Source organism: Carcharhinus amblyrhynchos, chromosome 26, assembly GCF_965287045.1.
Source record: "Carcharhinus amblyrhynchos chromosome 26, sCarAmb.v2.hapA, whole genome shotgun sequence".
NCBI lineage: Eukaryota > Metazoa > Chordata > Chondrichthyes > Carcharhiniformes > Carcharhinidae > Carcharhinus > Carcharhinus amblyrhynchos.
In genome coordinates, this window is record NC_137349.1 from 29,304,864 (window position 1) to 29,317,914 (window position 13,051).

The 13,051-nt window shown below is 44.1% G+C and overlaps 1 protein-coding gene across 2 annotated transcripts in view; it reads right to left on the reverse strand.

Moving 5' to 3' along the window:
* LOC145358923 (tight junction protein ZO-3-like) overlaps positions 1–13,051 on the reverse strand; it is an 87,886-nt gene that overhangs the window by 33,395 nt on the left and 41,440 nt on the right. For both annotated transcript variants that reach the window (XM_080213299.1, XM_080213298.1), the window contains exons 2-5: positions 12,376–12,432; positions 10,171–10,295; positions 5,703–5,805; positions 1,833–2,280 (exon numbers count right to left, since the gene is read on the reverse strand). In XM_080213299.1, coding sequence (XP_080069425.1) covers positions 1,833–2,280; positions 5,703–5,805; positions 10,171–10,295; positions 12,376–12,423 — 724 coding nt within the window. In that variant the 5' untranslated portion in view covers positions 12,424–12,432. The remainder of the gene's footprint in view (positions 1–1,832; positions 2,281–5,702; positions 5,806–10,170; positions 10,296–12,375; positions 12,433–13,051) is intronic.

The window sequence follows — 13,051 nt, forward strand, 5'->3', positions numbered from 1 at the left end:
AGGCGTGGTTTGAATGAAGTTCCCAAAATATGAAAGGGAAGTGATGGCAGATAGAAAGGAACTATTTCTGGAAGAGTGTGTAGGATGAGTGGATGTGGTGTAAAAATTAGAGGCAGGTCTTTTGGGAGTGATATTAAGAAACAGCTCTACACACACAGGGCGGTAGAAGTTTGGAACTCTCTTTAGCAATTCACAATCAATGTTCAATCATGTTCATTGAAGGCAAGAATTGATAGATTTTCTTTGTCAGGGATATAGGGAGATGGGTATAACTCAAACATGATCTTCTGGAAATGACACACAGGTTCCAAATGGACAACTCATCTTCCTCAATCCCTGTGAATCATACGCTATGATTGTGCAAATTGCAACATCAATTCCATGCACTTCAATATGAAACTCCCTTCCTCTACACTATCACCTACTGAGCCCCTTGCATTGTTTTAGCTTCCATTTCACTTGACACACAATCCTCAGAGTGTTGCCTCATCATCATTTATAAATCTTTTGTGGGACAAGTTGCTACAAGATTCCCAACAAAGGCGCTTCCAGTTGTAAATCCTTCTCACATTTTGAGATAAACACCAAGGAGCCAGTTGGCATTTAATCAGTTTTTGCAATGGGAGAAGTTCTGGTCAGTGGCAACGTTCCCCAACTAAGAGTGGCGGAGAAACAGGACCACCTCCCACAGACTTTTGGAATAATGTTTCCACATATGTTTACACTGAAGATTATTCAGAGAGAGTCAGAGAGAGGCCAGCACTAATGATGAGTCAGAGAGAGAGCAGCACTAATGGGGATCCAGAGAGAGAGCACTAATGGGGATTCAGAGAGAGAGAGAGAGAGAGCGAGAGCACTAATGGGGATTCAGAGAGAGAGAGAGAGAGAGCACTAATGGGGATTCAGAGAGAGAGAGAGAGCACTAATGGAGATTCAGAGAAAGAGAGAGAGCACTAATGGAGATTCAGAGAGAGAGAGAGAGCACTAATGGGGATTCAGAGAGAGAGTGAGAGAGCACTAATGGGGATTCAGAGAGAGAGAGAGAGAGCACTAATGGAGATTCAGAGAGAGAGAGAGAGAGCACTAATGGGGATTCAGAGAGAGAGAGAGCACTAATGGAGATTCAGAGAGAGAGAGAGAGAGAGCACTAATGGAGATTCAGAGAGAGAGAGAGCACTAACGGGGATTCAGAGAGAGAGAGCACTAACGGAGATTCAGAGAGAGAGAGAGAGAGCACTAATGGGGATTCAGAGAGAGAGAGAGAGCACTAATGGAGATTCAGAGAGAGAGAGAGAGCACTAATGGAGATTCAGAGAGAGAGAGAGAGCACTAATGGAGATTCAGAGAAAGAGAGAGAGCACTAATGGAGATTCAGAGAGAGAGAGCACTAATGGGGATTCAGAGAGAGAGAGAGAGAGCACTAATGGGGATTCAGAGAGAGAGAGAGAGAGCACTAATGGAGATTCAGAGAGAGAGAGAGAGAGCACTAATGGGGATTCAGAGAGAGAGAGAGAGAGAGCACTAATGGGGATTCAGAGAGAGAGAGCACTAATGGAGATTCAGAGAGAGAGAGCACTAATGGGGATTCAGAGAGAGAGAGAGAGAGCACTAATGGAGATTCAGAGAGAGAGAGAGAGCACTAATGGGGATTCAGAGAGAGAGAGCACTAATGGGGATTCAGAGAGAGAGAGAGCACTAATGGGGATTCAGAGAGAGAGAGAGAGAGCACTAATGGAGATTCAGAGGGAAAACATTGATGGTGATTGGGGGTTTGCAATGCTAGATATGCTTCCCGACATGGAATTCTGGTTGTCCATTGACTGGAATCTCACCTTCATTAGCATTACGTTTAATGAGGAAACTCTTGATGGGTTTCTTTGTTGTGTGAGAGTCATACAGACTGTCCGGTTGCTCAAATTCATCATAGTAATTTTCAGATGGGCTCCGTTCTTGACTGTATTCCCCAGAATTGTATTCCCGATTGTTGTGTTGATGGTTGTAACTCCTCGAGGGGCTGGGACTCCTCAGATCGTAACTCCTCGAGGGGCTGGGACTGTCATTCCTGTCAAAGTCCCGGTCATAGTCGCTGTCGTGATGGTAGTCATCCTGGTATAGATTTTGGTTCTGAATCCTTCGGAGTCTCCTGTCAGCTGGATCATAGTCCTCATCCTCATCCGAGGCATCCTCATGTACGTAGTCTGAGCGTCTGGAATGGTAACTGGTTGCTGGGGGTGCTGCGTTAGTCACAGGAATCTGGATTTTCCGGGACCTCTTCACTGTCTTCAAAGAAAGGCCAAAACCATTAGTTAGAATGGAATCTCCCAGTGAACAAACCCGTACATGTTCAAACTTGGACTTCCAAAAACAACACAACAGGAAAACCCAAACAGTGTGAAATAAGGGAAGACAGAATCAGGATGGATTTCAGTCAAAAACTTTTCAAAACGTGTAGATTAATAACTATGGCACAGTGATTAGCACTGCTGCCTCACAGCACCAGGACACCAGGCTTAATTCTGGCCTTGGATGACAGTAGAGTTTGCACATTCTCCCCGTGTCTGCATGGGTTTCCTCCAGGTGCTCCGGTTCCCTCCCACAGTCCAAAGATGTTCAGGTTAGATGATTGGCCATGCTAAATTGCCCCTTTTTGTCAGAGGGATTTGCAGGGTAAATACGTGGGGTTACGGGATAGGGCCTGGGTGGGATTATTGTCAGTGCAGGTTTGATGGGACAAATGGCCCTCTTTAGCACTGTCAGGGTCCTGTTCTATTCTACTCTAATGATAAGGATAATGAATTGATCAGAATGAATAAGATGAAGGGATGTTGTTGCTGTTTGTAATATATAAAAATAAATGATTTGGAGGAAAATGTAGGTGGTCTGATTAGTAAATTTACAGATGATACAAAAATTGGGAGAGTAGCGGGTAGTGAGGAGGACTGTCAGAGGATACAGCAGGATATAAATCGGCTGGAGTTCTGGGCCGAAAGATGGCACATGGAATTTAACCCAAACAAATGAGAGATGATACAACTTGGAAGGTCTACTGCAGAAGAAAAATATATAGTAAATGGTGGAGTCCTTAGAAATATTAGCATACAGAGGGATCTAGGCATGCAGATCCACAGCTCTCTGAAGGTAGCAACTCAGGTAGACAAGATGGTCAAGAAGGCATATGGCATGCTGGCCTTTATCGGCTGGGGTGTTGAGTTTAGGAATTGGAAAATCATGTTGCAGCTGTATAAGACTTTGGTTAAGCCACATTTGGAGTATGGTGTATAATTCTGGTCGCAACACTACCAGAAGGATGTTGATGCATTGGAAACGGCGCAGAAGAGATTTACCAGGATGTTGCCTGGTTTGGAGAATACGGACTATGAAGAAAGATTGAACAAATTTGGATTGTTTTTTCATTTCAGCGTTGGAGGATGAGTGGGAACCTAATAGAGGTTTACAAGATTATGACAGGCTTAGGTAGAGTCTTTTTTCCCCAGGGTCGAAGGGTCAATTACTCAGGAGCATAGGTTGAAAGTGAGAGAAGGAAAGTTTCAAAGAGATGTAAGGGGCAAATGTTAAGAGGCATTGAGATAGATACATGAATAGACAGGGAATGGAGGGATATGGACCATGGAGGGGCAAGAAAAAATTAGTTGAGAGAGGAATCTGTATCGGCACAGACTTGGTGGGCCGAAGGGCCTGTTCCAGTGCTTCACTGTTCTTTGTTTCTGGAGGGAGGTCAGAGGGCTCATCCCATAATCTAACATTTCCAGAGGAGTTAACGGTTGCAGTAAGCATGGGTCAGAGAATTGATGCTACAATATTATAGCCCCATCTCTAGGTCACAGTTTTTAGTGGGGCACACACATTCCAAGGGATTGATAAAATGATTCTGTGGTGAGAAAGGTGATCAGGGAGGCTGATCTCTGCAAAGAGATGGCTCAGCGATGGCTGCGGTTTTTGTTGCTGTAAAATATTTCAACAGCAGTAACAGAGCTCAATAAAAGAGAGCCTCTGACATTTGATTGAAATGTTACTGGCTTCTCCTTGTCGATTTTTATTGACTTGTAAAGAAACATCAAGAGGATTATTGCACATAAAATCTCACTTGCCTGTTTTAAAAGTCTGACCTCATTCCATCATATTCACAGCTGGGTTTGGATTTCCCTTTTATTGGCCAAAAGCTAAAAGATTTTGTGGAAACCTGGCAAGAGTTAGCAGCATCCCTTTTCGGTATTTTGTGCTGTATTCCTCCTGTGGTTTTTCACAAGGATCTCCCCACCTCTTGATTTCTGACTGTTGACATTGAATGACATTAAATTAATTCTGATCGGAGAATCTCGGCTTGGGTGTTGACAGACTGATTAACTGTGTTTGATCTCTCAGCAAAGTCCATTATTCACACATACTTTCCTGGAAGTGTGACTGGACAGGACTCATGAGAAAGCACTCTGACTGATTTGTTCCCTCTCTCACCGATGATGCTGTGATCAAATGTCTGAGGGCAGCACAGTGACAAAGTGGTTAGCACACTGCTGCCTCACAGCGCCAGGGTCCCCGATTCCATTCTGGCCTAGGGTCTGTGTGAAATTTGCATAGTCTCCCTGTGCCTGCGTGGGTTTCCTCCATTTTCCTCCCACACTCCAGGGAGGTGGATTGGCCATGCTAAATTGCCCCTAAGCGTCAGGGGGACTTGAAGGGTAAATACACGCACCTGGGTGGGATTGTTGTTGGTGCATGTGTTCTCAATGGGCCGAATGGCCTCCTTCTGCACAGCAGGGATTCTCTGACCCATTGCATTACTATAATTCTTTGAAAAGATGTGTCAGCACTGAGTCAGTGGTAATGCTACCACCTGATGGATTCAAACTCGAGCATTTAATCTCAGCTGGCACTTCATTGCTGCACCCAAGGAGTGCTGCACTGTCAGAAGCGCTATCTTTTGGATCAGGTATTAAACCGAGTGCCTCTCAGGTCAACCTGTGGGATCCATGGCGCTATTCAAAACAAGAGCAGGGGTGTCTTGGTCTCCTGGCCAATTTCTGTCCCTCAGTGAACAGCACGATGGAGTTTCACTGATTTTAGCCTGAGGATCGGCCCCCCTCAGGTGAAGGGCAAGGTTAAGAAGGCAGGGCATGGATAACCTCAGCCTGTACGGGAATTGAATGCGTGCTGTTGGCGTGACTATCACTAACCAGTCAACTGAGCTAAACTGATCCCAATAATAATCATCACGAGAAAGGCACTTCACTGACTTTAGCATATGCAAAGCCATCACATAAGATCCACTCCTTCTGATTCTTTTCAAAAAAATTTTCCTACAATGTGGCCAAAACTGACAAGCCACTATCTGTCACCCGTGCCCGTTTACCCTGAGGATATTGAGGGCCAAACCTGTTGTGTGGGAGTGGGGTTACAAATAGGTCAGGCTGGTTTAGTGGGGGCAGATCTCTCTCTAAGGGAACAAACTAAACCAATTGGGTTCCTCTGACAGGCAGGCGGCTTGTCGAGTGTTATTTCTGTGCCGCTTTTCCAAGAATGAGCACATTTATTGAATTAAATTTCACAATTGGCCCTGGTGGGATTTGAAGCCGTGACCATTGGGTTGCTAATCCAATGCTGTTGTGACCCAGAGCAAAATGATAACAGAGCACGATTCAGAGCAAGGGCAGCCTCAGGTCTGCACCGAACCCTTTGACACTCACTATACTCGCAGATTTTCCAGAACTCTTTAGACACTGGATGGCAAATGAAGAGAGCACATTGTCCATGGAGACGCCATTCACCATAACAATCCTGTCCTTTATCCTGAAAAGAGAAACCCATTCAAATTAAAGTGGGGAACATTATGACAATGTAACACGGCCTATCACAGTGTAGCTTAGTGTTATTTCCTCCCACCAGAATGTTATGTTCCTTTCTGCACAGTACTGATTTCAGATGGGGTACTCCAGCTCGTTATTGTGAGACTACAGTAGAATATTCAACTATATTCAGCTTAACACCTACCCCCAATCCGGGGCCTCACTCATTGGGATAGAAATCGGCCATATAGAGGAATGCAAAACAAGCAAATTGCATCTGCTGCCCATTATATGGTAATATGTTTGATATCCAGCCCTGATTCTCCAAAGCCTGTCCATTTTTTTTCTCTGGGACAGAGAAGGCTAAGGGGGGACATGACTGAGGGGTATAAAATTATGAGTGGTACGGACAGGCTGAGCAGGGAGCCTGTTCCCCTTAACTGAGGGGTCAATCACGAGGGGGTATAGTGTTAGGGTAAGGAGATTCAGAAAGGATTTGAGAAAACACTTTTTCACTCAGAGAGTGATGGGAATGCACTGCCTGGGGAGGGTAGTGGTGGTTGGAAATCTTACAGTCTTTAGAAAGTATTTGAAACACCGTAACATTCAAGGATAAGGGACAAGAGCTGGAAAATGGGATTAGTGTGACTGTAGTGGTAGTTATTGTCGGTGCAGGCTCGATGGGCCTAATCTGTGCTGTATGACTCTATCATCTACAAAGCACAAGACATGGTGTGATAGAATATTCTCCACTTTCCTGGTTGAGTGCAGCTCCAACTATACACAAGATGTTCAACAGTATCCAACACAAAGCGGCCTGCTTAACTGGCACCCCATCAATCACCTTAAATACTCACTCCCTTCAAAACTGATGCACAGTGGCTGTAGTGCACAAGATACACTACAGCAACTCACCAAGGCTCCTTCAACAGCAACTTCCAAATCCACAACCAGCTAGAAGACAGTGGCAGCAGGTACATAGGGACACCATCACCTGCAAATTCCCCTCCAGGCCACTCACCATCCTGAGTTGGAAATATATCACTGTTTCTTCACTGGCACAGAGTCAAAGTCCTGGAGCTCCTTCCCTAACAGCACACAGTGCTGTGGTTCAAGAAGACAGCTCACCACCACCTTCTCAAGGGCAATTAGGGATGGGCAATAAATGCCAGCCTAGCCAGTGATACCCATACCTCATGGATGAACAAATTAAAATAAAATTAGGGAACTAAATATTGGACAGAGTGTACAATAAGTGACAGATAGGATATTCCCTGATTTCTATACTCTTACTTTTCACTCTCAACCTCTAGACACGCAGACCTGCTCAGGTGCAGGCACCCAGTATGGTTTCCCCCTCCCCTAATGATATAAATGTTGGGATAAACTCTGCTCCACCACTATTGCTGTGTCTGAGATTGTACAGGCAAAATATTTAATCTGCTATTGTCTCAGCATCAGTCTTATTTCATCATTGAATAAAGTCACTGAGCCACTGAGGGTTATTCAACATTATTCTGCTTGGTGTTGAGTTTGACTGTTTTGCTGGTAAGTGAGTTCACTTCCATCAACCCTTTCAATACTTTAGCAGGTAGACACATTACCCATGTGGGGAAGTGTGCTAAAAAGGTGGTATTTCCCTCCTAATACCCTCCAGATCCTGGATAAGAGTTTTCCTCCCAAGATGGCCGCAGGAAGTCTCATGGCAGACTGATGGGTAATCAGTGCAATGCAGATCAGCTGTGCAACTTTATCAGCCTATATAAACAGAGTACAGAGTCCTGATTAGAGATAAACCCACTTCTATATGAAAGGAGAGTCCCTGAGAGAGGGGCTGCCTTGTGTAGACTCAGGGATGAGTGAGGTATTTATTTCCATTTTGGTGAGTGTCTGAAGATCTGTGAATAAACATTCACTTTATCTAGTAGCTGAACAACTATGAATTATTGAACTGAGAGAGCTCCACCTCACCTGATACAATCCCCAGCCCCTGGCAACATTGCCTTGTTCAATACTATCTCGGATCCATGTTCTGTGCTGATTTCAGTTGGGGTGGCAATGGGCCAGTGTTGTACTGGCCCCTTGGATTAGAAGGGAAGAACTCAGCCAGGGTTCCTGTTTCTGACTGCTAGTCTGTCAGCCCTGATGGCATTTGAACCTAGGGTGCTCCTACATGGATCTTGAATCAGGCTGCCTCATATAGAAACAATGTGCAGGAGTACAGGTAAAAGACTGGGAAATGGTGCAAAGCCAGGATGTTTGTTTAGAGATGCTGGAGAGCTAATGCAGATGCAATGGGCCAAATGATCTCTTCCTGTGCTATAATGATTCTGTAATGTGGTGGGTGGGCTGGGGAACCTAAGTTGGCAGGAGGCCAAAAATCAGATTCCCCCAATGGCAGGATGATGTTCCTGGGATTTTTGAAGCCAAGTTAAAGGTGGGATGAGCTTCCTGATGAATGATGTTGGGAAGCCATTTTGCATGCACTAGCATATCATGAAGGCTCCTTTACAAAAGCAACCTTTCTGGAATTAAGTTCCCTGGCTGTGAGAAATTAGAATATTCATGACTACACATAAATAGTGTGCACTTGATGTTGTAGATTTATTCCATCATTCACAGTGCTTTACATTATTTTTTAACCATTAATAAGCAGTGCTGGCAGCATTTGCCCATCCCCAGTTAGCCTTGAACTGAGTGTCTTGCTAGGCCATTTCAGAGGGCAGTTAAGAGTCAACTCACTTCCACTCCCATCATTAAACTTCAACTCCAGAATGGAGGATTCTGGCAGGTGTATGATGATTTTTCTTACTGGTACAGCAGTAGGGGTAGTCTTACGGAGTTGGTATTATATTATCCTCAGGACAATAGAGGGAGCTTTGCTCTGTATCTAATGTATGTGACTGGGAACGGATTGGGACAATGTTGAGGAAGATTCTAACTGCATCCAACCTGTGCTGTATCTGACCTGGCAACGTGTGAACTGACAATCGAGGGAGAACTGAGTTAGAAAAGTAGTTTGATTTTCCACTACTGACATCTGTCACGTCAGTTAACAGAAAAGTTATCAAGCAGCCTTTTTGGTTCTTATCAAATATATAGGGATGTGAGAGAGATCACGTGTATCCTGTGTCAAAACGGCATTAAAAATGGCCAAATTTTCACTGCACAGTATTTGTAAATTTGAGTGTGGCTAAAATTGTCTCTCTTGATTCTTTGGTATTTGAGTTCCCTATCTCAGCTCAATGGAGGGACCGTTCTAGCTGCTAGCCTTGTATCAGCTACATGCAAAGATCTAGCAGTAAGTCGTCTGGTCACTCTCTTGGGTCAAGTTGGCTTCAGGAGAGCGGAAAATGAAAGGAAGAAAGGGCTTTTTCAAGATTTGCGTTTGCCAAAGGTTAGCTATGATAGTAATCATAAATCTTCCCTGAGAAGGAGTTTGAATCATTTCAGTCACATTTCCACCTTCACTCTTCTTCCTGCCACTGTCGTGATGGTCTATAATTGTGACGTTAGTGTACCGTTAAGATATTTTTTAAATCATGTTTTCTCACAGCTTTTCTCATTGCTGCTGAGCTGTCTACCAGGTGTCCTTTTATTGCTGCTTAAACAGGGGTCTGTTTCTTTTAACTATGGGTTGTTTTATGATCCTGCATGGTTAGGAGGGCAGTTGTGTGTTTCTGACAGCTTTCTTTTCCTTCCCAGTAGGTTTAAGGTTTATTTTTTGGTTGGCTGCAGTCAGACTTGAGTTTTAGAAGGGGCATCAAGCCAAAAAGAAGTTTCTCTCTCTCCCCCTGGTTTTGGAAATTCTACTGGTTAGCTGAAAGCAAGGCCTTGCCTTTCTGAAGGGGTGAATCTGCTGTTGGTGTCTTGCCTAGTGTCCCTGGTGTTTTGGGAAGTTGTTCTGTCCAATAACCATCTATGGTCGTACCACCAGCCATGGAAATCGGAGCAGGTGAGGGGTGGACCATGGAAAGGTCTGTTGACGTCGGGTGGGATTTTCCAGTTTCGGGGCAAACGAGGCTGGAAAATCCAGCCCAGTTTTTCTAAATAGGGTGTGCGTGAATTGGCAAATGGAGAAACAACCATATCTTTGTAACTGGCTTAGCCTATTGTGATGTAGGTATGTGCAAGTACAATAGATCTAATAATTAAAAATATCTGAATATCAAAATGCATTTGGGTCCATGGGTTGGGGATATTCAACCTATAATCGTTAATGTCACAGTCATCTTAAACTCCCGTTATGGGCCCCCCTCCTGCTCAATTAACAATTTTAAGGTACACATTTTTCAAGGATTGTCTCTCATGTCTCTGTCTCTTTAAATTCTAGTTGGAATAACCCTGACAAGAGTGTTTTGTTACTCACAGAATCTTCCCTTCAGCTGGTCCTGAGCGAACAACATCTGAGACGAGAATGGCAGTTTCTCCTGTGCTGCTGTTGGGCTTGTCCCTCCCACCAGATATTGCGATGCCAAATCCGATTTTAGAATCCTGAAGCAAAATGCAAAAGTGAGAATTGCGACAGACCGAGAAATGGGGACAGTACGAGGTACCTTTCTGACATGGGTGCTGAGGGGGAACTTTAGCAATCAGCCACAGAGGGTCAGGGTGGCACTGCTGCCTCACAGCGCCTGGGTCAATTCCAGCCTCGGGTCACTGTCTGCGTGGAGTTTGCACATTCTCTCCATGTCTGCATGGGTTTCCTCCGAGTGCTCCGGTTTCCTCCAAAGATGCGTGGGTTAGGTGGATTGGCCATGCTACATTGACCCTAATGTCAAAGGGATTAGCAGGATAAATGCGTGGGGTTGCAGGAATAAATCTTGGGTGGGATTGTGGTTGGTACAGACTCAATGGGCCAAACAGCCTGCTTCTGTACTGTAGGGATTCTAATGACCATTGGCATCTTCCTCCATTGGATAGACAGCCAATTGGTTATACACAGGCTGAGGGAGGCATTGGGTGAGGTGAGGAGACACGCCTCTATGAGCTATTATGGGCTGTGCAGGGATTGAACCTGTGCTGCTGGCATCGTTCTGCATCATACTCCAGCCATCTAGACAGCTGAGCTAACTGATCCCCAACCTTCTTGTCATTGTTTTATCCTTAAGAGTGGAACTTGACTGATCAGGAGCACAAAGTGGGTGACCTCCTATTGGGAGCACATTTTATATTGCATCAACAGAAAGAAAAAAGGACTGTTGGTGCATTGGCGTCTGTCTTGTGTTGGGGCTGAAGACAAAAGTTACGCCAGTCTCTGTTACATAGGACCAGTGGGGTGCCCCCAGTCAGATGGAAACAGTACATTAGCTGTCTGTGGGTGAGCAGCTTACTGATGTGAGAAATCACATTGCATTACTGCATTGAGAGTCTGTCAGCTCCTCAAGATGCAGATTTGCCTGGGTAAGTAAGGCCCCTGCCTGAGGCTTCCCACTTCAAGGCTCTCACCAAAATGATGGGGGTCCAGAATTTGGCTGGGAGGGAGGGGGGGGGTCACTTACTGCTGTGCTGCAATTTACATTAATTCTGCTAAACCTGGCTGACTTCTCCTGGCATCAGATTCATTTCCTTGCAGCTGACAAGTCTATTCCTGAGATAAGGGAGCCTGAGATAAGTAGCACAAAAGCTGGGAACAGGTTTAAAGTCTTTTGAATTTGAATTAAAACAGAGTAAAAGTGGCTTAGATGTTTACTGATGTTGCATTCTTTCCCTTTTAAGAGGGGATGTTTTGTTCTTTGAACTCAATCTAAATCAGTCATTGACCCTATTGAAAATCATAGAATATTCCCCAAGGAAATTAAATTAATTAGTTAGGGTCCATGATGTGCAGATGATACTGGAACACTGGGAGGGACATTAAGGAGATGAGTTAAAGTTCACGGTAGCCATAAATTGTTAAATGGTTTGAGGGAAGTGTAGGGTTGGTAGGTCAACAGTTCAGTTTTTCAGATTCTAAAAGAAACAAGTGAAGAGGACACACAATAGAGCACTTATCCCTGCCACGCTGTGTTAACTCAAAGTTATTATAAGTATGCAATTCTACCTTAAGGCTTTTTCCTGCTTGGTTGGTGCTCCAAAGCTGAAAAAATATTTTATTTTTATTAAAAGTTTCTATCCCACTGAGGACGTTTCAAGACATCCAACAATCTGCTCTGAAAATTCTGCCTGTATTTTGACAGTTGTGGCAAACTCCAACACAGCAGCTGAAACAATCCATAATGTTCTAACTAAAACAACCCAAAACATTCTTTAAAAAAGTCAGTTTCTCCATCTGCTAATGTTAGCAGATCCTTTCTAAAAATAATCCAGAATGCAGGCAGTCACCTTTACCAAAAATTAATCGGTGGTTCTTTGGCCATAACTAATCTGTGTACCAAGTTTGGTTGAAATCTACTAGTTTTTGAAATTGAGGGCAGGCTTTTCCAGCCCACCTGCTACAATTCCCATGGCGGGTAGGACAGGAAAATTTCTCCTGTTGTTTATTGACAAATAGACTAACAAACAGTGAGCATCACCCCTGCCCACTTCCAATGGCAGATATAAAAATGGTAAAGACTGAAAAATATGAATTTACCCGATTTATCACCACTGTATGCTGCTCCCATATCAAAGTTTCCTCCATCTCTACAACCTGTGAAGAAAAAAAGCAGATTATTAATAAATTGAACTTCAATTAAGAGCTTTTTTTTTACAACTCTTTCACAACCCTCCATTGAGGATGTCAGCCCTTTCCTGGGTGCACCCCCCCAGATATTGACTTGCTGGATTGCAGTTCCCAGACACAGGTCTCTGGGCACTGACTTGCTGGGTATAGGTTCCTGGGTGATGACTCTTGTTGGATACAGTTCTCTGGGAACTAACATACTGGGCTCCAGTTTGTTGGGTGCTGTTTTTTTGATAAGGTGTTATATGAAGGGGCCCAGGTGCCCCCAATTATGAGCCATGGATGGAGTGAGTTGTGTCACTCTTGAAGATCATCATAACCAACACATGCACTAATGGAAACTTTAAAAAAAAATACTCAATTGTTAAAGTTATAAAGCCAATGTGCAGAGCAGACCCGAATTCATCTCTTTGCTTGCTCCAAAAACCAAATTCAAGTTGAATCCAGCTCAAGTTCCCCACAAGAGAGACATACATGATTCGAGCTGACAGGATTATGCATTGCATCTTGAGCTTGATGTGATGCTTGATCTTAGCCACAAGGCACTATCCAGTAGGAATCAGCAGATTAACAACAGGTATCTTAA